This window comes from Perca fluviatilis, chromosome 4 (assembly GCF_010015445.1).
Source record: "Perca fluviatilis chromosome 4, GENO_Pfluv_1.0, whole genome shotgun sequence".
Lineage (NCBI taxonomy): Eukaryota > Metazoa > Chordata > Actinopteri > Perciformes > Percidae > Perca > Perca fluviatilis.
This window is the reverse complement of record NC_053115.1, coordinates 5,931,515-5,957,240: the sequence shown is the minus strand read 5'-3', so window position 1 is coordinate 5,957,240 and position 25,726 is coordinate 5,931,515. Positions and strand designations below refer to the sequence as shown.

The following is a 25,726-nucleotide window of genomic DNA, read 5'->3' as shown; positions in this document are numbered from 1 at the left end:
ACTCGGGCTGCTCTCCCTCAGCCGCAGACATGAGCGGAGCACCGTCTGCCTTTCCCACCCGCAACGAGTCGCTCTCACCATGCGGATCCACTGCAAAGTAGTTGTGATCGCCGTGTGTTTCGGAGTTTTCCTACTTTTGTACTTTTTGGGGGGCAACGCCGCGGACGATCCGCTGCTGAACGAAGTTGCAGAGGAGGGCAGCAACTCTTCCCGGTCGCCCCCTGAGCTCGGACGCGATGTTGCGGCGAAGTTGGCCAAGAAATCGTCCGCTCGAGACGGCGTGCGTGCGGAGGAGCCTCTCAGGAGACGGAAAGAGGGCAAGGCGATCAATAGGGCGGCCAGCGCGAATGCAAAGAGGTGAGGGGGAGTTCGTCTTCTTTCTCCTCTTTCGATTTGCAGCCTTGATGAGCTGTTTTCCTCCACGCGTGTATCCATTTGTGCACACGCCAAAGCGTAACGAACTAGTTGGTGTTGCTGAGTCTCATCTTCCCTGTCGTTAGGAAGGTCAAAAAGAAGTGAGCGTGTCAGCGTTTAATCCTGCTTTAGAAGCAGACGTGCTCCCCTCCATCCAAACAGCCTACGTTGTGTTCAAGGACGCTGGCTTCACAATAGCTTGATCTGTCATGGGACACTTCCAACATGCATGTGGTCATAATCTGCTGCTTGGCTGCATTTGATGTCCTTTACTTCTTTCCTCTTTTATATGACTGTGAATCACGCTGTTGTAATCCGGGGGCTGCCCAAATGTCTGGCTGAAATGTGAGTAGAGAGCATGACTAATAGTGATTTAAGTGGAAATATTGGTAGTATTTGCAGAGAGGACATCAGCCAATAATTACCTGACCACTAAATCTTGATCATTTGACCCTTGTTTTTTTTTTTTAGGCCTTTTAATTCAGTCCTCTGCAAATGGGTATAGGTCACCTTGAAAGACATACATTGCAATTAATAAGGAATACAAATGAGCACGGGATGGTGGTCTGTTGCACTGCAACAATGGTGAATGAGATATTACTGGAAATAAGCCTACAGAAAATGGATACCCATCCTGTTGACCGCTCTCTTGTTGTCAAAGTCTACCAAAAACCAATCTTACGCGGGAGTAAAAAGCTTGCCCGGTGATATTTCCTCATCTGGATGGTTCAGGAGAAGCTGCACCCTGTCACAGATGCTCTGATTAAGTCACCATCTCTTTTGCAGCCTTTCAAATTTAGACAAAAGGCAGAGATTGTCATTTGCTGTTCAAGGATGGGAAGGCATTTTATTATGTCTTCCAGCTTTCTAATTTCAGCCTCACACATCCCCTTCGTTTCCTCCTGGGCCGAATGCCAGCAATGCCATAATAGCCACGGCGTGGTCGTGGAGATACCCGCCCCCACCGGCAGGCAATAATATGTATTCTACTCCAAAGCCAAGACTGCAGGTTCGGGACACTGTTCGGTAGATAAAGGCCGTCAAGGTGTTACATTGAGAAAGGACCTTTTTTTACGTCCTCCCAGAAACCCCACTCCTCCATGTGTGCTCAGCACTGATAAGGGAGATGGGGTGGAAGGGGTCACCGGTGGCTGTTAAAAAAAAAAAAAAAAGAAAAAAAACACTACCAGGTTTGGAAAGCGCTAAGACTGGCTGCAGCGATTAGGGGCAACACACTGAGCTTCTGGCTCAAGCCTCTGAAAAACTTTCTTCTATTTAATTGCATGAGCTAATCGGATGGATGTTTTGGTGGGCTTATAAAAGCAAGAGGGATTTGAACAATAGGGTGTATTTTTCTAGTATCACAATCAAGCCTTGACAAAATAGTCAGTACTAAGGCTATGTTAATGTGGACCATAGGAATAATGAGTGTACATTGAGGGCTGAAGAACATTGATTTTAGGGTTGTCTAGAATTCCCATTGACTTTAGCTACAAACATGTTGTATTATAGGTGTGTATCTTTGACTTTTTTGCTGCTCGACACTGTCGTCATCTGTAAATGTGAGAGGCGGACAGATTTCCTGTGCAGCATGCTTAATAGACAAACATCCCTGTTTTTTCTAATCATATCATTTCCTTTTGACACATCACACTACTTCCTGTGACCAAAAATAGAGAACAGAGCTCCATCAGTCCCCCCAGAGTGTGTGTGTGTGTGTGTGTGTGTGTGTGTGTGTGTGTGTGTGTGTGTGTGTGTGTGTGTGTGTGTGTGTGTGTTTTTTGATTAAATCATTAGTGAAATGACAAAGTTAATTCATTGTCATTTATCAAGTAAAAACACAAAACATTTCCCGGTTAAAGATTTAAAAAATATTATTAATATTTTGCTACTTTTCTCGGTTTTCATATGGTTTTTAAATAGAACGTTCTTTGTGTTTTGACTGGTGCTTTGACAAAACCATCAAGATGTCCCCTCGAATTCCGATGGGATTTTTATTCGCTACTTATGAACATTTAATACACCGAACGATTAATCGATTGATCAAAGATATCAGCACATTAATTGATCAAAAAACAAGGGTTGGTTGCATCCCTAGACATCCCAACTTGTGGCATATTGTAGTCGCAACAGAGCGTTCACCTGTAAATAAAGTACACATTCCTTCACTGTGATCTCTTTTATTACCTTCAGTATATGGTTCGAATGCAGAATAATACAGACGTAACCCTTCTATCTGCTTTGTTCCATTGAATTAAGGCCTGCGTCTACAGGATTAGATGGGTGTTGATACTTTGTGTTGAAACAAATCCCTTGCCCTGTCACTTCAAATCTTGGTCAGCAGTGCTCCGCTCAGTAAAGAAGTCACTCTCTTGCCGTGGCATTATGCACAGCTATAAAAATGTCATCTTGCATGACTGAACACTCTCTCTGCTCGGAGGAGTGTTTTGAAATCTCCCCGCTTGCCTGTGTAGCCCGATGTGGTGGTGGTGGGGGGGGGGGGTGCTTGTGTGAGCCTCATCAGGGGGCAGTTAAGTCTGCCTGTTTGGCTAACTCACTTTTAATGTACTAGTGAATGAGTCATAGAGGGTGTGGAAGGAGAGACTAGAAAGATAGACCATTTCTAAGTAGAAGGATTTGCAAAGAAAACTCCCACACGTTGTCTAACGTGCAAAAGAGATGTAAAGTTGAAATGCCTGAAGATGGTCTAGTACTGAAATGTTGCCTACTATTAAACTTTAATTATTTATTTTTTTGCAAGTTACACAGCGTGCGGGAGTTTTCTTTGCAACTTGTAACCTGCTTGTCCCCCTCCGACCACCTGTCTCACGTTGTAGATGTGCGAAGTAGTTTTCTGTACTAAGTGGCAGAATTTGAAAGTCAAAGTTTACCAATCATGCCAAAGAGAATACCAAGTTTTCACTGGGAAATATGTATCGGACATATCCTGATGCCCCAGTGCACGGTAGTAGTAGTAGTAGTAGTAGTAGTAGTTTTATTCAGTCATCATAAAAACAATAATTATATACATATCGTAGTTTAAACTCAAACAGTGACTAAAATGATTAGGCTGAAGCAAAAGCTTATATATGCCTATCCTATGTTCTTATCGATTTAAATCTACCCACCTCAAAGGAAAAGGAAATAAAAACAATGTAAAGAAACAAGAAAATTAACCACATTTGTGACCCTCAAAAATAGCATTAAAAACCATTTTCTTAAAAACCTAAAGAGAGCTGCACAATTTAAAATTAGATATTGGCATGGTTCCACATTTTGTGTTTTGAAGAGCTGAAATCTGTAAACCATTTCTTAAGGCGAAGGGAATGAAAACCGATAATCTGAGTCCCATGAAAGTTTGAATCAGCTGGCTGTGGCTACATCAACAACAAGCACCACAGATTTGCTAAAGTTTCTACATTTTTCTCTGCTTTGCCACATCTTGGCAACCTGTTGAATAAAGTGCGGGCCATGAATCCAGTTAAAGGTGCAGTAGGTAAGATTTATAAAAGGTCATATTTGCTGAAACTCAACCTATGTTCCAGTAGAACTACATGATGCAGGTCATTAAAAAACATCCAGCTCCTCTGGCTCCACCTACAGCCTGTAGTGAGATTTGCAAAAATCCACCGCTCCCTGTTCAGATGCACCAATCAGGACCAGGGGGGGTGTGTCTCACTGCTCATGCACATGCATTCATTCTACCTTGTGGGGGGGAGGGGCTTAGGACCCCGTTGTGGGCTTTAACGGAAAGGGGGGGAGGGACTGAGAAGTTGTCGATATTCAAATTTTTTGGCTAAGTCCTGGAACTTCACAGTCCTACCTACAGCACCTTTAATTGGTCTGAAGAAGCATCCGTAGGTTTCAGTGACACATGGTTACATTTTGTGCCTGTTTTGAAGAGCTGAAATCTGTACTATCCCCTTTTCCCCTTTCCTCTCCCTTTAGAGGAAAGGTATGATGGGAACATGTTGAACAACAACTGATGAACATCAGTTCAATGGTCTTGACACCTAGTGGTTCAAACCAAAGTGACCATGTTGGGCACGAGTCCACCAAATGACCTCGTTTTATGCTGATTTAATGAAAAGCCTTCAAGGTGTGCTGTGGTGTAGTTTGGACTCTGGCGCTTCACTCTGTACATGTACTTTCTGTACATTTCTTTGACATTATCTTCAAAGGTGCTGTGCTTTTTTCTTTCCTTACATGATTTTAAAAGGGTTGGCTTTGGTGCTTTTGTAGGCAGAGGGCTCTTCATGTGCTCACTCTGCAGCCAGTGAGGAATTCAGTCGTTTTGTACCTCTTCTGTTTTTTTTTTTTTTTTTGAGACTGTTTCCAGATGTGGGGAACAGTGCCATGACACGAAACATCATGTGTGCAGCCCATGCTTTATGCAGCAAAGGAATTTGTGTTTTTCTTTTGTCCATCAAATTTGATGCAGAAATCATTTCGAGGGCATTTATCTTGCATGAATAAGTGCAGCGTAATTACACCAGTGTAGGAGATATAGCTTGTTTTTTTTTTTTTGCTGGGAAATAGGAATGTGTGTTCAACAACCTTGACAGAGCATTGGCCTTTAAAGCGTGGCAGACAGATTTCTCAGCACCTTCTCATTCATCCTAATCTGGGGTTCATCATTGTCCCTCAGCCATGCAGAAAACGAAGTGTCACGCTTGGAGACTGCTCTGCGACCCACCTGTCAAATTTCACTCTTCTCTCTTCACATCCGTTTTGTGGCAGACTTTTTTTTTTGCTCCCCCCCCCAGGCTCAGAGGCGATCCATGCCTTTTTGGAAAATGCAGTCTTTAGTCGTAAAACCACTGGTTCTCCCAAATAACGTTACATGCTGAAAGAAAAGGTTCTCTGTTCTTTTTGTGTGCCACTGTTTTTTCCTAGATTATTTTTTGGGCTTTTCCACCTTTATTTGATAGGACAGCTAAGTGAGAAAGGGGGGAGAGAGGGGGGTGGGGGGGGAAGACATACAGGAAATCGTCACAGGTCGGATTCAAACCCTGGACCACTGCGTCGAGGCATAAACCTCTCAGTATATGTGCGCCTGCTCTACCCACTGAGCCAACCCGGCCACATTTCTACAGTATGTTAAACATGTTGTTATTACAACCAGTCCCATGCAGCGTGTGTATGTGGAGGACACGTAAGCTAGTAGAGCTGCACAATATGAGGAAAATATGCAATATGCGGTAACGTTGTTGAATATCGCCATAACGATATTACTTGCGATAAATAAACAGATATTTAAGTGTAAGCAGTTCTGCATTTCAGCTGCTTTCAGTATTCTACTAAAATGCAACAATTGCTTGTTGAATTTAAAACAAATATAAAATGAAATCATTCTCAAGACTTTTATTGAACAAATTGAACATTGAGTTAAATATCAAAGGCAGCACTAAAAAAAGGAATGGCCGTTACTTTTAAAACTGCATTTTAAACTGTTTCCTACTGATATTTCCTTTCAACTAACACAAAACATCCGTGAGTGTCTTTAGCGATCTGTCGCAGCCTTTCGCGATGTGTTTATTGCGCCAGTTGATATTGCAATGGCGATTTAAAAAAAAAAAAAAAATCTATTGTGCAGCCCTATAAGCTAGATGATGTCGGCGTTAGCTTCAGGCTCCCCAGTATTACAAATGTTTCCATATCGTAGTGGGAGATGCTCTGCACTGCTAATTATGTTTTAACACCACAGCAGCACTAGCTCTGCAGAGAGAGCACATTTTTCCATCAGATAAAGGACCTCCTTGCTTTTGAGCGTGGAGGAACAAAGTCCGGTGGGAACTCACAACGCTACGGAAGGAAAAGAAACTGCTGAGTGTGTGGAGGTGGCGTTGAACAATACATGAAGGCACACACGTCTTTGAGAAAAATCCTTGAATCTTCATCTTGTCTGGCTGACAGGAGGATGAATGCGATCGTCAACCTTTTTCTTGAATCCTTCACTTGTTTCTTCTGTCTTGATTCTCATTAAGATATAAATAAAGAAATAGACACATTTCTGTGCTTCTGATCCATAAGGTGACATGCCATTACTGTCCAACAGTGATATGTAGGGCTGCAGCGAAAAAACGCTTTCACAGTATAGGCCGGCTGTGTGAAAATTGTATGGTATGGTATTGCATGGTATCATACCATGTACATGTGCTTGTCTACAGTATTGAAAGAAATAATGTATCTTCAAAAAGGGAAGATTGTTTACACATACTTTTATACTTTAGTTTTAAATATAATAAACCCTTCATACAGCTACATCAGAATTTAAGAATGCTGTAATGTCAAGTATACTACTAATGTATTACCTTACTACTGTAAATGTGTGCTAAATTGGTCAATTTGTCTATAGAAAGCCCTCCAAGGTTACTTAAAGATTGAAGGTGTTGGTTTTGCATAATTTAATTTGATTATATTTATGTAAAAACAACATATATTTGTGATTATTCTGTGCAATATTATGTACAAACACAATGCAGATTGTGGGTTTTAAATCACAATTTTGATCTGAAAGAATTATAGTTATAACAATTACTCCTGTTCTTCTACCCTTTTTAGTTCTACCACTGAGTCTATAATCACATGTTGTGCAGCTGAGCTTTGTTCAAATACCTAAAACTAAAATTGTTATGTTGTCATTGAAATATGTCATGGCGGAATTACAGAGAACTGCGTATAAGCAATGCACAACACATCAATTTCCATTTGATGGAATCATGCAACCAGAAAAGAAATGGCGTTTTGAATGTTATCTCTAATACAAGCTGTATGCAATGAAGCGGCTAAATGCAGTGTATATGGACAGTGAAATAAATGTTGATGCAAAAGAGAATTTTAAGAAGCAAGAGGTTAATAACTGCCCTAGTTACACAGCGGAGAGGATTAAGGGTGTTTAAGTGCTGTTTCATAGGTTTTCCAATTATAAGTGCTGAATTGCTATATAATTTAGGGAATTTTTTTTTGAATAAAAATGTTCATGTAGTCTATATATTGCCACAAACTATCAGAATTTGTTGGCCCTTAATAAATCAGAAATGTGGGTTGTTCAAACCTAATGTGGGCATTTTAAATTACAGTTTCTTTCCTTACTCTCACTTTGAATGGATGTTTTGACTCAAGTATAGTTCAGTGTACAGTAGTCTATATCGACGACGGTTCATTTCCGGGATTGTTCCACCGGATGTCTTTCATTTCGGCCGGATGTTCGTCACCCTCCGCTGTCTTTGTGTTGGTATTTTAAACTTTCTGAGGACTGTGGTTAACTCCTCAGATCTCTGCAGGGTAAATCCAGACAGCTAGCTAGACTATCTGTCCAGTCGGAGTTTTCTGTTGCACGACTAAAACAACCTTTGGACGTACACATGTTCCACCAAAACAAGTTCCTTCCCGAGGCTATTTTGCAGAGGCACCGTTGCGCCATCCGGCGCTTAGCTCCGCCCAAGATGATTGTGATTGGTTTAAAGAAATGCCAATAAACCAGAGCGTGTTTTTCTCCCATCCCGGAATGCTGTGTGGACTAGCAAGACCCTTCTCCGCGGCGCTGTGGAGGAAGACTAAGTTCCGTACAACTCAGCAGCACACAGGCAAATTTGCAGGCGACAAGTGAGGGAAGCAAGGCTTGTGCACTCAGTGATTGTCAGCAGATCCAAACCTCCTCCACTTTCCCCACACATGGCCTTGACCCATTTACATCTGAAAACATTGTTGGGTGAAGAAAAACTGCACGTCATGTACATCATTTGTTGAATGGGGCCCCATTTTTATCTTGTACTAGACTGTTAGCAGTTTAGTACACTTTTCATACCTGTCTTTTGCATGTCTGTTTTAGCAAACCGAGGAATAACATGGCCAGACCTGTGACCAGGCGCAAACGGGCAGAGGAGGTCATGCACCTGGCTGTGGTGGCCTGTGGGAATCGTCTGGACGAGACCCTCGCCATGGTCAAATCAGCCCTCCTGTTCAGCCTCAAGAGGATCATGTTTCACATTTTTGCCGAAGACCCTTTGGCCCCGCAGTTTAAAGAAAGAGTAAGAAGCCTCCAGTGGCCTCATGCCCAAATCTATACAGTGCAGGTTTTCACAAAAAGGCACACAATCAAATGTGGTGCCACAGAGACTTTCAGCTATAAGCGACACTGATTTTGGTTTATTTTTTCTACAGTACCAGTCAAAAGTTTGGAAACATTTTCGGTTACACTTTACTTGAAGGTATCTACGTAAGAGTGACATGACACTGTCATAAACGTGTCCTAAACATTGTAAACATGTCATAAACGTTTATGACATAAGACTTTTTTTTAGTGAGTCCTCTGACTTCTGATTAAATCCAGAGCATGTTAAACATTCCCCCTCTCTTTGTAATAGATGATATCAAGATCAGAGCAGTTTTAGCTCTGACTCACTATAGTACAGACATACAAGCCTTTTTATCTCTGCTTGGGAGTCATTCATCACCATGACACCCTGCCTTTTCTCCATTACAATGTTTCACTTCAAAGTCACCTTTACAGAGGTGCCTGGCATGATTTTGATTAGTTCTGCTGATATTCTAACTTGCAGTCTATAAACATCACTTCTAATAATGGACCTTAAACAGCTTTAAATCCAAACCCTAAGCTTGTGAGCTTGCCGTCGTGTGTAGGGGGGATCATTGCCATGTGTTGAAAATCCCCTTGTGTGGGAGACAGGGAGTATTGGTAGCCAAGGCCTAGATAATAGAGCCCATATGCTGTGTATGTACAGCAAGGAGCTTAGGTCCAACCACACTGTAAAGAGACATGGTGTATGCGTGTTGAGGGACTTACAAGGGTTGTCCGTAATCTCCTCAGATTTCTTGTCCTCGCAGCGCAAACGCTGCCAAAATGCTTGCGGCGCTCTCGCTCTTTTCAGGGCCAAACAGTTGAACTGATTACGGAGGGACTCTGCCCCTAACGGGTCGGATAACACGAGCTTCAGCGATACACTGTTGAGTTCATCAGGGTGCCTGCCCTCGTTCAGACTGTAGCTTTTTAATCAAACAACAGCTGGTAAGTCTGCGAAAAAGAGGGGGTCATCTTTCAGAATGACTGTTTGTTTATAAGGGCGTTTTCTCACACACTTTTCATCACTCAGCATTTTGCGAAGTCCATTAGACACTCCCTCTGTATAATGTAATGTATTGATGTGTTGCTTCACTTCCAGCTGAACCAGTGGCCTCGCTCCGTCTCCGCCAAGTTCCAGTACAGAATCTACCCAATCACCTTCTCTGTGGGGAACGCTGACGAGTGGAAGAAACTCTTCAAGCCCTGTGCTGCTCAGAGACTCTTCCTCCCCGTAAGGCTGCAACACGTATCTCCTTTCATATCCTCACCATGGATAATGTCATAAATCATTGTTAAGAAAAGAAAAAGCCATTAATCCATTTAATTTCTACTTAAACAGCATTTCTCTACCCTTTTATTTTATAACCGGAATATGGCTCTAATATGGCTATAATTCATTACTTGTGATTATTGATGAGTTCACACTTTTTCTGCAGCATTAACGCATCACATAACCCACCACGTTCATCAAGCGAAGGCTATTGATTGTCTTTTTCTGCTGGTGTTCATTGAAATAACAGCCAGCTTGCTTACCATGTAATGAACCTGTTGCAGGTGAGACTCGCTGCAAGGCAATCAATGAACATTCACTATTCACTTTATCAGGAATACCTTTCTGAGTAGTCTTTCTGCCTCTACAATAGTCTTGACTAATGCAAGGGTTGGATTGGTCCGTCCTGATTCTGTAGTATCGCATATTTCTGCGGATGCTTTGGCAGTTACTGCTGCAAAAAACTATATCCACTTATTGTTAAAAAAAATGGCCTGTCACATCACTTTTACACCAAGATCTCAGCCTGGCTTCGAGGTGGTTTGAGTAAACTTAACCCTTGTGTTGACTTTGGGTCACATTGACACGTTTTAAATTTTTGTTTTATATCCGAAAATATGGGATGTAGAAATAAGCGCTGAAAATGTGTAGAAGAAAAATGTAACAATTTAAAACGTCGAAAAAAAGTGTTCGTTTCAAGGTTGACGGGAAGACAACACAAGGGTTCAGACTTGAGTCAGACCTGCACATATGTTGTGGATCCCCCAGTGAAAAAATAGTTTGGCTTCTCCTGTAGGCCTTTGCCACTGTGGGAACTTAACAAACCATAACTTTAGGTGTTGTAGCCATTGTCATGGGTTCTACCTTTGGTTCCACCGCTCTCGACCTGCTACAGAGACGCTGCCTGGAACTATACTCCGGCTCTGCTCAGGTCCTCTTAGGGGTAAAACAACTACATCTTATTTACAGCACTGGAAACTAAGGCTGAAGGATACGGGAAACTCATCTAATTTTGATTGCAGGGCTTAACGTTCTCAGGTGCCATGCCTGTATTCAGGAATAGAATTAAAGTGATGGTTCGGAGTAATTTCACCCTAGGGTCCTTTGCACCATGACCTCGAGCCAAACATACACCCAGAAGCTTTTTTCACCTGGGTCGAACATTGGGAGAGTTAGCGTAGAGTAGCGTTATCAGCTGAATAGCTTAGCGCAGAGGCTAATGGATCCAGTGATGTATCTCGTAAATGACCCCACTAATAATGCCCGAAATGATACCAAACTTCTACACTAGTACAAATAGGTTATGCTCTCATAAAACGATGGATTGGAAAGTTTGTAAGTACACCAGAAGTTTATGTAAATAACACTTGCCTGTTGGCTTCTGCTCTCTGCTGTTGTTGTTGTTGTTGCTGCTGCAGTAAGACGAGTGCTTAGGGCCGTCTACAAATTACAACATCGAAAAGAGATGCAACAAAAATATGTATTAATTTAATGATTATATAAGGTAATGTCTCCAAACTTACCTCAATTATAACGTGTCTCCTGCTAGTTATACTACAGCACTTACTTTAAAAAAAATAAACTAAATTAATAAATATTTTTGTTATTTACATAAACTTCTGGTGTACTTACAAACTTTCCAATCCATCGTTTTATGAGTACATAACCTATTTGTACTAGGTGTAAAGTTGTATCATTCAGTCTGAGGATAAACGCGATAGTCCGTTAGCCCCTGCGCTAAGCTATTCAGCGGATAACGCTATATACTCCTTAACTCTCCCAATGAAAAGCTTTTCTAGAAAAGGTGTCTCGAGGTCATGGTGCAAAGGACCCTAGGGTGAAATTACTCCGAACCATCACTTTAAGATTGAGTATGCACTTTTTTTTTTCTTCAGTTTCTTATATTCCTCTATCTTTTTCTATTGAAAAATAAATATAAACTTTACTGATGTGATTTATTCATTCAAAGGTCACCATGGATGCAAGCTTTAAGCGAAAACTTCGGACATCCCGTTTTCTTTTTATGGTTTAGAATCCATTAAAGGTCCCATGACATGCTGCTTTTTGGATGCTTTATATAGACCTTAGTGGCCCCCTAATACTGTATCTGAAGTCTCTTTTATATAGACCTTAGTGGTCCCCTAATACTGTATCTGAAGTCTCTTTTATATAGACCTTAGTGGTCCCCTAATACTGTATCTGAAGTCTCTTTTATATAGACCTTAGTGGTCCCCTAATACTGTATCTGAAGTCTCTTTTATATAGACCTTAGTGGTCCCCTAATACTGTATCTGAAGTCTCTTTTATATAGACCTTAGTGGTCCCCTAATACTGTATCTGAAGTCTCTTTTATATAGACCTTAGTGGTCCCCTAATACTGTATCTGAAGTCTCTTTTATATAGGCCTTAGTGGTCCCCTAATACTGTATCTGAAGTCTCTTTTATATAGACCTTAGTGGTCCCCTAATACTGTATCTGAAGTCTCTTTTATATAGGCCTTAGTGGTCCCCTAATACTGTATCTGAAGTCTCTTTTATATAGACCTTAGTGGTCCCCTAATACTGTATCTGAAGTCTCTTTTATATAGGCCTTAGTGGTCCCCTAATACTGTATCTGAAGTCTCTTTTATATAGACCTTAGTGGTCCCCTAATACTGTATCTGAAGTCTCTTTCGTGAAATTCAGCCTTGGTGCAGAATTACAGCCACTAGAGCCAGTCCCACATTGAGCTCTCCTTAGGACGTGCCATTTCTAAAATGCTATTGAGGAGGAGAGGGGGGGGGGCTAGGTGGAGGGTGGGGGTGTGGCCTTGACCAGCTTGCGGCCACCGTAGCTCTATTTCCTCATGGGCGGGCCAAATTCTCTGGGCAGCTGTGGGCGGCGGGCAAAGCAGAGAAAGGGGAGGTAACCTTTCCCCTTATGATGTCATAAAGGGAAGAGTACAGATCGGCCCATCTGAGCTTTCATTTTCTCAAAGGCAGAGCAGGATACCCAGGGCTCGGTTTACACCTATCACCATTTCTAGCCACTGGGGGACCATGGGCAGGCTGGGGGAACTCATATTAATGTAAAAAAAACTCATAAAGTGAAATTTTCAAGCCATGGGCCTTTTTAAGAAAGTGTCATATTGACATAGAAATCTGTGTTCTCCTACTCACTCCACTGTGGCTTCTATTCCATAGCTGTGAATATACATATGTAAAATGAGGCTGCTGAAACCTCGGTTTGGGCTTGTTGGTAGTGATTGATGGTTTGTCACTCACACCAGCACTCGCTCCTCGCTGCTGTCAGCAACATAATCCGACAGAGCCAGCCCAGTCCATGGTCGAACACACCGCGTGGCGCCGTGGTTTCTTACTACCAGTCGACTCGCTCCGCTCCCAGTTAGCATTGTTGAAACTCTGACCCTCTGTCTGCCATATTCTAAATAGCATATTGCGACAGGTACAAGTAAACTCCTTGACAGCATGTGCGAAACAGTATAGTAATACATAATTCACTCTGTCCATCTACTATATACTGGGAAGTCACTTTGGCTGTCTGAAATATAGTTTAAACTCTCAAAGTTTCTCAGCTCTGAAGTCTGGCTGCTGGTGAAATCTTATCTCAGCCAAACTGGCCCTGTAATCCGTCTGCCATGCATTGACAGCACAATTCATCAGTGGATACAGGAAGTAATTGTCTCATCTGTGACTCGTCGCATTGTTCTTATCAGACAGTGGAAGTCAGCATTTTTCTTCTGAGAATTCTAAGATTCTCTTTCACAGATCACCTCTGTCTTATTACTGACTGTATGTGTTTTTTTTTTATCACACCATTATTATCTGGCAACAGGGGTGGACAAAATCCTATGTTGTCAACTCTTTCTGAACTGGGGGAATTGTTGAATGTTGAACTATATTTAAAGTCCCTTAAATCCCACTTTTTCACACTCAAAGCGTGTGTGTAGTTGATCAGAACTGGGCCGAAGCTTTTGATGCTGGTTTATTGTTGGTTTTATTAATATTAGAGATGCACCAATAAGGAATATGTGACGATAACCAATGGTATCTGTGTTTTGTGGTCATTAGCAATACGATAACTGATAATATGCTGCATATGTTAGCATGCTAACACGCTAAACTAAGATGGTAAACATGGTACACATTACACTCGCCAAACAGCAGCATGTTAGCATTGTCATTGTTAGTATTTAGCCCTCTGTGTCTCAGAGAGCTGTTCAAGCCTGGCATCTAGTTTTGTTAAAGGAACACGCCGACTTATTGGGACTTTAGCTCATTCACCGTATCCCCCAGAGTTAGATAAGTCCATACATACCGTTCTCGTCTCCGTGCGTGTCGTAACTCTGTCTGGCGCGCCCACCGCTAGCCTAGCCTAGCTTAGCACAGATCCTGGAGGTAACTGGCTCCAAACTAGCTTACTGCTCCCAATAAGTGACAAAATAACGCCAACATTTTCCTATTTACATGTTGTGATTTGTAGAGTCACAGCGTGTACAAATAACAAGGTCACATGAGACACAGCCATCTTAATCATATACATACTGGGAACTATATTCTCAGAAGTCGAAGCGCTGCTACTTGGGCGGAGGGATTAGCGCACACCTGCAAAGCATCCTCACCACGGGGCTTCTCATGCGCTGCGAGTAAATCACTCCGCCCAAGTAGCAGAAGTTGCAGTGCACGACGAGTTACTACACACACTCAGATGAGAAGGGTACGTATGGACTTATCGAACTCTGGGGGATACGGTGAATAAGCTGAAGTCCCAATAAGTCGGCGTGTTCCTTTAAAACACTGAAACTGCAGGGTTTGTTTGATGTTGAATGCCACTTTTTTTTCCACTCAGACATTTAGTTGATCTGATCTAGGCTGAACCTCTTGATGCTTTCTGCATTTTTTTATAATAATGTTTTATTAATATGTGAGCGGCTGTTTGTGCAAAAGAGGAGGTGCACCTACTGTAACATGTAGACAGTGTACTATGACATGTAAGATTTTTCCATGCAACGTATTTGAGACTATTTACCAACAGCAGGTTTATTTATTTAACTTAATTTAGTACTACATGGTGTAATAATTAGGGATGTGCCGATCTCAAGTATTGGAACGGAGCCATTATGGGTATTTTTTAACTGATCGGGGATCGGCAGTCACCCCTAGCACCTTAATCCGATCATTTACGTCAGCAGAGCATAATTTGCTGCGGAACTTAAGCTCGCAAGTAACTCGTCAATACTCATTTATATGGCTAAATGTCATCAGTGTGGAAGTCCTTTTAACTAGAAAGTGAAAACGGTCCAAGATCCACACAATGTCTGCAATACAATTGTTTGGCAGGGCGCTACAAGTATCGGATCAGAACAGAGTATCGGCAGATATTCAATATTTAAAGGTCCCGTGACATGGTGCTCTTTGGATGCTTTTATATAGGTCTTAGTGGTCCCCTAATACTGTATCTGAAGTCTCTTTCCCGAAATTCAGCCTTGGTGCAGAATTACAGCCACTAGAGCCAGTCCCACAATGAGCTTTCCTTAGGATGTGCCATTTCTGTGTCTGAGGCTATTGAGGAGGAGAGGAAAGGGGAGGAAACCTTTCTCCTTATGACATCATAAGGAGAAGACATCCCTGGACATCCCCTAGTAATAATGCCCTTTCTAGTTCTTTAGATGAAATATTGTGGTCTCAAATCTTCTAATGACGACTACAATTGTGTCCTCCCAGGTCATCCTGAAAGACGTGGACTCGTTACTCTACGTAGACACCGATGTGCTGTTCCTGCGGCCCATGGATGATATCTGGAGTCTCCTGAAGTCCTTCAACAGCACTCAACTGGCAGCAATGGCCCCAGAGCACGAGGTCCCAAAGATTGGCTGGTACAGCCGCTTTGCACGCCACCCTTTCTATGGAGTAACGGGGGTCAACTCTGGTGTCATGCTGATGAATCTCACAAGGATCCGCAGCACAATGTTCAAAGTGAGGTCAAAACATTTTCGTATTCATGCGCACTCTGATCAGTAGAAAGCTTAAGTGAGCTGTGATTTCTCTTTTGCATTCTGAAGGTTATTTTCTTTGAGTTCCAGTCACAGTGCTGTGGGTGGGCGGCAATTGAAGCTTTCTGATTATCGCGCTAGAGGCACACACTTGTGCCCTCAGAACTCAATTTAGCAGCTCTCCAGCTCTTAGAGCTGCCAGCAGATTGCAAATGGAAGTGGGAATGCAAATGTGCTCCTCCTTTGATGATGTGTTTTGAGCTGTTTGCGAGTGAACATTGTTTTTGGTATTTCAGAACAGTATGATCCCCAGTGGCCTGTCATGGGAGGATATCCTACATCCACTCTATCAGAAGTACAAGAACCACATCACCTGGGGAGACCAGGACCTTCTAAACATTATCTTCCACTACAACCCAGGTATGGTCCTTTTTAGTGCAGGTTACCCGCGGTGTCTTAAAGTCTTAAAAATGTCTTAAATTTATTATTTGAGAAATAAGGCCTTAAAAGTCTTACATTTATTTAGAAAGTCTTAAATTTCGTTCACAAAGGTCTTACATTTGTATTGTCTTTTCATAAGATTAAATAACTCCTTTATTCTTTTGTCACAAACTATGTATGTATTGAGTACTACAATAAAATATTGTATTAAATTCAAGTACTTGGTAGATAATTCTTGTTTTAGCCTAAAATCCTTTCTGATATTCCATTATATCCTATATACTCTTTCCAGTCTGGCCAGGAATTTGATATTAAATGTCATTCTAAATGGTATTAAAAAGTCTTAATTTTAACTTGTAGTGGTGTCTACAATGATCATAGAACATATTATTATCACACTGAAAACACATTATGTACCCTCAAGAAAGAGGCTTTAAAATGCTCTAATGAAGAACCACAAAAGACATAACCAGAATATCAAAAATCCACTTTAAATTACTAGTCTGCACACTTTCAACACAGCAGTTTCACGCGATCAACATGTTCGCATGACTTGTGTCGTATTTCAACTGTTGATTATGAATCTGAATCGGTAAACACACAAGGCTGTAGGCTACAGCAGAGTTCCAGCTGCAGCAGCCAGATGTGGGCATTAAGTGCTCAGAGCTAAGGCAGAGCTGGCAACGCTGGTGTTTGCCTGAAAACACAGCCAATGAAGTGTTTGTTAAACATGGAACGGATTTGAGCTCTCTGCCTTCTCCAGAGGAATGTTCACATTAGTCCAAAAGCATTGTTGTGACTTATTTTCCTTCTAAAGACTGTGATCTCTCCTCCGGTATGGATTCATGTGGTTTAAGTAGAAATGGGGAAGAAACATCTATTTGTATTGGTTTAGTATATTTAGTTTTTTTTTTTTTGTCTGTATATGTAGCTTTTGCCTGGTACTATAAGTCACATACAAAGACCAGAGCTTATGAAATATACACAACTGTACACTGACCTAAAGGATAATTAGGAACTCCTGTTAAATTTCTTGTTAATGCAATTATCTAATCAACCAATCACATGGCAGCTGCATCAATGCATGTAGGGGTGTGGTCCTGGTCTATACAATCTCCTGAACTCCAAACTGAATGTCAGAATGGGAAAGAAAGGTGATCTAAGCAACTTTGAGTGTGGCATGGTTGTTGGTGCCAGACAGGCTGGTCTGAGTATTTCACAATCTGCTGAGTTACTGGGATTCTCACGCACAACCATTTCTAGGGTTTATAAAGAATGGTCTGAAAAAGGAAAAGCATCCAGTATGCTGCAGTCCTGGGGGGCGAAAATACCTTGTTGATGCTAGAGGTCAGAGGAGAATGGGTGGTGTAATGGTGTGGGGGATGTTTTCTTGGCACACTTTAGGCCCCTTGGTACCAATTGGGCATCGTTTAAATGCCACAGCCTACCTGAGCATTGTTTCTGACCATGTCCATCCCTTTATGACCACAATGTACCCATCCTCTGATGGCTACTTCCAGCAGGATAATGCACCATGTCACAAAGCTCGAGTCATTTCAAATTGGTTTCTTGAACATGACAATGAGTTCACTGTACTAAAAATGGCCCCCACAGTCACCAGATCTCAACCCAAGAGAACATCTTTGGGATGTGGTGGAACGGGAGCTTTGTGCCCAGGATGTGCATCCCCCAAATCTCCATCAACTGTAGGATGCTATCCTCTCAATATGGGCCAACATTTCTAGAGAATACTTCCAGCACCTTGTTGAATCAATGCCACGAAGAATTAAGGCAGTTCTGAAGGCGAAAGGGGGTCAAACACGGTACAAATATGGTGTTCCTTATAATCCTTTAGGCCAGTGTACCCAACTGTATATAATATATCGATATGGGTTCAATGGGTTCAAATATGTATCAACATCTGTGCTACTTCCTATGTACGATGGTCATTCTTGCAGCATACACATTCCTTCTTTGCAGCTGTTACAACCATCAGCCATTGAGCTGCTGTACTGGAGCATTTGGAGGTTGATTGCTTTGCTCAAGCGTGCCTCTCAGTGTAAAGGATTTTGTGGTGTTTTGCTGTCTTTGATTAGTTGCAAATAAATAAATAAATAGATGGGAAAGAGAAACAACAAAGAAACAATAATGCTTGCAGACAGTACAGAGGAGGATGACACATCCCTACCTCTGTTCCCAATCAGTTCATCTTGCATCCTTTTATATTCCTTTTTCTTTAAATTGTTTGTGTGTGGGACACAAGCTCTCTGGAGGAGAGTGACTTTGCCACAGTCAGTTACATGACATCCAGAAAAAAATAAAAATTGTGGAAAAATCCACCTTTTAAACCATTAGGTGCAATATACTTTTTATTTAAAAAAAAAAAATCTCCAGTCTGATCACCAAATAATTTTTTTTAATTAAGTATGTATGGCCAGTTGGCCAGGTGAAGCCAAAAGACCCATCAATCTTTGAATACAGAAACCTAAAAACGTTCAGTAGATAGATACATCCATTGTGGGACAACACAACTCCTACTCCTGGCTGTTTGGTGTCTACATGAAATGTGTCTGTATGAATATTTACTTTTTGAATATTTACTTTTTTTCGTTTGTTTTTTCCCAGAAACATACGATTTGTATTTGTTCCCAAAGTCCTCCAGTCATACTACCAGTCTGCTGTGGTCCAGTGATAATGGTGGTCACATTTAATGTGGATATTTGATTACTCTCAACTTATAAACCAGGTGAAATGGAAGAAAATGGTGTTTTCCATATAGGCTATATGTGTTTTTATTTTTATTTTTTTTTTAAGCATAAACCAGAGGAAGGACAGAAGGGTGTGTGCATGGCGAGTGCTGACCCCACAGTTCCTGGCTGGTCTGTCTGTCTGTTTGTTACTTTTGTCTTATAGGCTATGCCAGTACCAAAGACACATTTCCATGTTATGCAAATCTAATGGACAATAAAGTCATCTGAATATGTACGTTTTATACCAAGTTCTCCATCCAGATTTTCTTAAGTTGTCGAGGGAAATCAAACCAGCAATCTACCAGTCACAAACCTGCCTTTGAAACCTTCATGAGTTACTGTCCTCTCTGGGTCCTGGCATCGTATTACGTTTTTGTTGTAATACGTAGCAATGATGTGTTCTCGTCTTGTGTGTTGTCCCCCCCCCCCCTCCAGAGTGTCTCTTCATCTTTCCCTGCCAGTGGAACTACAGGCCGGATCACTGTATGTACGGGAGTAACTGTAAAGGGGCTGAAGAAGAGGGTGTGTCCATCCTCCACGGCAACCGTGGAGTGTATCATGATGACAAGCAGCCTGCGTTCAAAGTAGTCTATGATGCAATACGTGAAGTAAGTATCCCTGTCGGATATTCAAGTTTTGCTGACACAAAATGGTATTGATGCATAGCGCCCTCTGTTGAAGCACCGCGTACAGTGCAAGGCGGTTGGTCACTCAGTAACAATATTTATGACCGTTTCATTAGTTTTAGTGTGCGCTATTAAAAAAAAAAAAAAAAATGATGATCCCTATGCCCAGTTCATTTCCACAAGTCCTTAACCCATAATTAGCTTAGATGGGAAACAGTAGAGAAGTTTTCAATCATGTGTACTTATGACACTATTTGTATTTAAAAAAAAAAAAAAAAAAAATAATGTACTGTAAGTGAGATAATAATAGATTTAATCATCCCAAAAGACTAGCTGCTAAAATAGAGCATTTCACAGTGGGCATGTTACAGCAGAAAAACACAGGTGTAACTAATTACATTAATGATGGCTGCATTCCATTCAGGTGTGTCAGTTTCAGGGTCTCAATATTATACCTCATTAATGTTATTAGTTACACCTGGGCTTTTCCCGCTGTGGCGCATCAAAAATATCTGCTGTATAGAATCATATGAAACACTGGTGCCTAGATATGGTTTAGAACTATAACCGTTTTTTAAATACTTGCAAGAAAGTAGTTAAGTTAAACAGAATAAAGAGGGGGTGCGAGACAACTATATATGAAAGGTCCCATGGCATGAAAATGTCACTTTATGAGGTTTTTTAACATTAATATGCGTTCCCCCAGCCTGCCTATGGTCCCCCAGTGGCTAGAAATGGTGATAGGTGTAAACCGAACCCTGGGTATCCTGCTCTGACTTTTGAGAAAATAGGCTCATTCGAGATGAACTGCGCCTCGCCTGTAAAGTGGACGAGAGCAGGCGGCAGCAGCCGGGGGCGGTGACAAAAATCCGCTCTCAAGTCGGACAGTTTTCCAGCTGATTCCAGCAGCCTTCAGGCTGAACAGGAAGTGACACAAACACTGGTGGTCCGATTCCGATTTAATAAAATGTTATCAGACCCATATATCTGCTCCTACACAGTCTCCAGTTGATTTTATTATGACAGAGTAGCTGTCAAAATGCTCTACATGCGATCTGTTGCTGATTTTAATTAACAACACACTGTAGATGATCCGTAATCTGAACAGATTTAGTCTCTCTGACTTCTAAACATAACTATCAGCCACACTACATGTGTTCTGTACAGAATAAGCCTTTAAATCAGACAAATCACAGTTAAAATCCCTCCGATTCAAAATCAATAAAACGTTTATACATAACGTCATCATGTTGAGTCGATTCTGAACCAATCAGCTGTTCGATCAGCTGAGAGGCCGGCGTTTCCCAGCATGCACTGGGTCCGCCTGCGTCCGCCTGGCTCTTGCAGTTGGTGAAAAGCAACTGCGCTGCCCTGCGCCTTGGTCTCGTGAGATTATCGTTGCCCACGTGTGCATGACGTCAGAGCGAGTCGGGATCAAGTCGGACACAAATCTAACCGGCATGCATTGGGCGGCGATTGCAGGTGATCGATTCTGCGCAGATCTGGCTCATCTCGAACGAGTCTATCGAAAGCTCAGATGGGCCGATCTGGAATCTTCTCCTTATAAGGTCATAAGGAGCAAGGTTACCTCCCCTTTCTCTGCTTTGCCCCCCCAGAGAATTTGACCCACCCATGAGAGAGAGAGAGACATCATGGCTTTCAAACAAGCAAAGTGGCAGTTGGTCAAGGTCACACCCCCACCCTCCACCTTGCCCCCTCTCTCTCCTCCTCAATAGCTACAGACACCGAAATGGCACATACTAAGGAAAGCTCATTGTGGGACTGGCTCTAGTGGCTGTAATTCTGCACCAAGGCTGAATTTCGGGAAAGAGACTTCAGATACAGTATTAGGGGACCACTAAGGTCTATATAAAAGAGACTTCAGATACAGTATTAGGGGACCACTAAGGTCTATATACAGTGCCTTGCGAAAGTATTCGGCCCCCTTGAACGTTTCGACCTTTTGCCACATTTCAGGCCTCAAACATAAAGATATAAAACTGTAATTTTTTGTGAAGAATCAACAACAAGTGGGTCCCAATTATGAAGTGGAACGAAATTCATTGGCTATTTCAAACTTTTTTAACAAATAAAAAACTGAAAAAGTGGGCGTGCAAAATTATTCAGCCCCTTTACTTTCAGTGCAGCAAACTCTCTCCAGAAGTTCAGTGAGGATCTCTGAATGATCCAATGTTGACCTAAATGACTAATGATGATAAATAGAATCCAGCTGTGTGTAATCAAGTCTCCGTATAAATGCACCTGCTCTGTGATAGTCTCAGAGGTCCGTGTAAAAGCGAGAGCATCATGAAGAACAAGGAACACACCAGGCAGGTCCGAGATACTGTTGTGGAGAAGTTTAAAGCCGGATTGGATACAAAAGATTTCCCAAGCTTTAAACATCCCAAGGAGCACTGTGCAAGCGATAATATTGAAATGGAAGGAGTATCAGACCACTACAAATCTCGAAGACCCGGCCGTCCCTCTAAACTTTCAGCTCATACAATGAGAAGACTGATCAGAGATGCAGCCAAGAGGCCCATGATCACTCTGGATGAACTGCAGAGATCTACAGCTGAGCTGGGAGACTCTGTCCATAGGACAACAATCAGTCGTATACTGCACAAATCTGGCCTTTATGGAAGAGTGGCAAGAAGAAAGCCATTTCTTAAAGATATCCATAAAAAGTGTCATTTAAAGTTTGCCAAAAGCCACCTGGGAGACACACCAAACATGTGGAAGAAGGTGCTGTGGTCAGATGAAACCAAAATCAAACTTTTGGCAACAATGCAAAACGTTATGTTTGGCGTAAAAGCAACACAGCTCATCACCCTGAACACACCATCCCCACTGTCAAACATGGTGGTGGCAGCATCATGGTTTGGGCCTGCTTTTCTTCAGCAGGGACAGGGAAGATGGTTAAAATTGATGGGAAGATGGATGGAGCCAAATACAGGACCATTCTGGAAGAAAACCTGATGGAGTCTGCAAAAGACCTGAGACTGGGACGGAGATTTGTCTTCCAACAAGACAATGATCCAAAACATAAAGCAAAATCTACAATGGAATGGTTCACAAATAAACATATCCAGGTGTTAGAATGGCCAAGTCAAAGTCCAGACCTGAATCCAATCGAGAATCTGTGGAAAGAACTGAAAACTGCTGTTCACAAACGCTCTCCATCCAACCTCACTGAGCTCGAGCTGTTTTGCAAGGAGGAATGGGCAAAAATGTCAGTCTCTCGATGTGCAAAACTGATAGAGACATACCCCAAGCGACTTACAGCTGTAATCGGCGCAAAAGGTGCGCTACAAAGTATTAACTTAAGGGGGCTGAATAATTTTGCACGCCCAATATTTCAGTTTTTATTTGTTTAAAAGGTTTGAAATATCCAATAAATTTCTTTCCACTTCATGATTGTGTCCCACTTGTTGTTGATTCTTCACAAAAAATTACAGTTTTATATCTTTATGTTTGAGGCCTGAAATGTGGCGGCAAAAGGGTCGAAAAGTTCAAAGGGGCCGAATACTTGTCGGGAAGGCACTGTAAATACAAGCGTATATAAAAGAGACTTCAGATACAGTATTAGGGGACCACTAAGGTCTATATAAAAGAGACTTCAGATACAGTATTAGGGGACCACTAAGGTCTATATAAAAGAGACTTCAGATACAGTATTAGGGGACCACTAAGTTCTATATAAAAGCATCCAAAAAGCACCATGTCATCGGACCTTTAAAGCAAAGGTCAAGCTATTTAGATGAATTATGAGTATTATGTAGTTAATGGATGCAGCTAAACATCATCTACAAACATTAACCTATACAGCTAATTGTCCTAGCTAGCCTCTCAAGCTCGTTCAAACCATATATGAGCAATGTGAATACACCCAAAATATAGAGGAGCAAATACACTCTGCATCATAAACTCTTGCTTACTATTTAACCAGAGTCGGGTAAATAGGTCTATATCAATTTCAAGTCTGTGCTTCCTAATACAGTCTTACATGTTTAGCCTAGCTTAGCACAAAGACTGGAAGCAGGGGAAACTGCTAGCCTAGCTCTATCACCTCCCAACAGCTGAAAAGGTGGTAATATTCATCTTTTCATCTGACTCTGTAATGCAAAGAAGCATATTTCCCAAAACGTTGGACTGTTATTTTAATGACTCCAGCTCCGAAAAGGAGTAGCTTTACTCTGTGATATAAATTCTCTCTCGCTTGCATCAAACAATCTGGGTCACTTTTTAAATTTAGAATTTATTTTCTCCGGCAGCAGAGTCATTCACCCCCTGCTCTACTGAGATAAGCCTCTTAAAGACAAGCTGGGTCATAATTTATGATTAACACAGAACACCACCCCACCCCACCCCACCCCACCCCTGCTGACAGAATTTGTAAATACCATTTAGTCTGATATGTTCCATTAAAAAACTATCGGACTGAAATAGCTTTGGGATCAGAACTGACACAGGACAATGACTCTGTCCCTGCAGTTTCCCTTTGAGGACAACATGTTCCAGTCGCTGTTCTACCCCATCCAGACCAAGTTCCTGGACACGGTCAACACCCTGTGTGGACGGGTTCCTCAAGTCTTCCTCAAGCAGATAGAAAAGACCATGAGAAAGGTGTTTGAGGACAAAGTGGTCCGGCATGTCAGACCGCACAAATAACTGATGGATAAATGGACTCCCTGTTTTATCTGACAACACCAATAACCACCTTTCTGCGGATTATGTGTCATACCGGCATGTCCCAGACTGAACTGTCGGCTCTCCGTTTGCAGCGTATTCTACACATAACACTTTCTGGAAGGGTCTTATGAACATTACGATCCTCTAATCACGGTATGGGTAATGAGCCTATGTATACAGAGAAGCATACAGTGCTGGCCAGTGATGCTGTAGAATAGGTTTGCCTTATTGCCGTCCTAAACTTTTCACATTCCAGTTATGTACGGCGATGAAATGTATGACAATGTTGAAAAGCTACAGTGAAAAAAAAAGACTGCACAAATAATTTTTTTTAAATCAAGAATTATGAAAGGATGAGCTCTTTATCTCCAGCAAAACGTTGGAATATTTGTGTATGTACCTTCTTTATTTTTCCTCATGAACATGGTGTAAACTAAACAAAGCCGACTTTGGACTTTGGAAAGCTTTCCTACTTGAAGTAGTAGATTTCTAAACCGCTCCTCTAAAATTATGTGAATGTTTTCCCGGCAAACAACTTGAACTGCGAGCTTGTGTGAATGAGAAGAGTTGCAAGTTCTTGGTCTGTTCTGCAGTTGCCAAATGCCACTGACAGTATTAAATACAGCACAACAGAGGAGATACGGACTTATATGTTATATACGAATGTTATAATGCACTTTCAGAATGATATTAGGACTGGATGGTTGTCGGTACGCAACATGTCCACATTAGATGCTACATTGTCCGAGTGAAAACCAAAAGTGCTAGCATAAAAAAAAAAAATCATGTCTGTCATATTTACTGTTACAAGAAAATGATTGGTATAGATGTGTGTATGTGTGTGTTTTGAGAGGGTATCTTAGTTTATAATATGATGTATGGTCTTTTGTGAACACATCGTATGTTTGAGCCGCATTACTTTTAATGTGATGTAATGATCTAAATATATCATTCAAACTGGAAACTAAACATGGCTGTACAGTCAACATGTGTTTCTAAATAAATCAATGCAATGTACTGTGTCTCAGTTACAAAACAAAAGATCTGTCTTGACATAAGCATCTGCATTTATATATATATTTTTTTTTTTGAAAGTTAATGTGGTAGCAATAGTTGTTTTATATTGGACTTTAACTGAGCTTACCACTGTATGTGTTTCACCCATGGCCCATGGTAGTTCTATAAGATATTTGAATGTTTGAGGAAATAAAATTAGCAAAATCATTAAGGCAGACTTAGAGTACAATACATAACAAGTGTATTGATCGTAATATAAAAAAAAGCCATTCAACATCTGACAATCACGCTCTTGTTTCTTTTGTTTCTTTACTATTGTTTAGATAATAAAGAGCCTTGGTAACGTCACTCTGTAAGGACAATCGTCTGTTCAGTTGCTCAATAATATTCAACAGGTTTTTAACTTATTTTTTTAATCAAATAAGTACAATGTTTTTTT

At 41.4% G+C, this 25,726-nt stretch overlaps 1 protein-coding gene across 2 annotated transcripts; it reads left to right on the top strand.

Moving 5' to 3' along the window:
• Nucleotides 1-50: 50 nt before the first annotated feature.
• On the top strand, nt 51-25,635 carry gxylt2 (glucoside xylosyltransferase 2). 2 transcript variants are annotated; one of them, XM_039797506.1, is made up of 7 exons: nt 51-357; nt 8,249-8,447; nt 9,600-9,731; nt 15,493-15,744; nt 16,058-16,181; nt 19,388-19,560; nt 24,073-25,635. In XM_039797506.1, the coding sequence occupies exons 1-7, from the start codon at nt 80-82 to the stop codon at nt 24,247-24,249; spliced, it is 1,335 nt and encodes a 444-aa protein (XP_039653440.1). In that variant the 5' UTR covers nt 51-79; the 3' UTR covers nt 24,250-25,635. The 2 variants fall into 2 exon arrangements, with proteins under 2 accessions (XP_039653440.1, XP_039653441.1); XM_039797507.1 differs by having other exon boundaries at nt 232-759.
• The last annotated feature ends 91 nt before the right edge of the window (nt 25,636-25,726 follow it).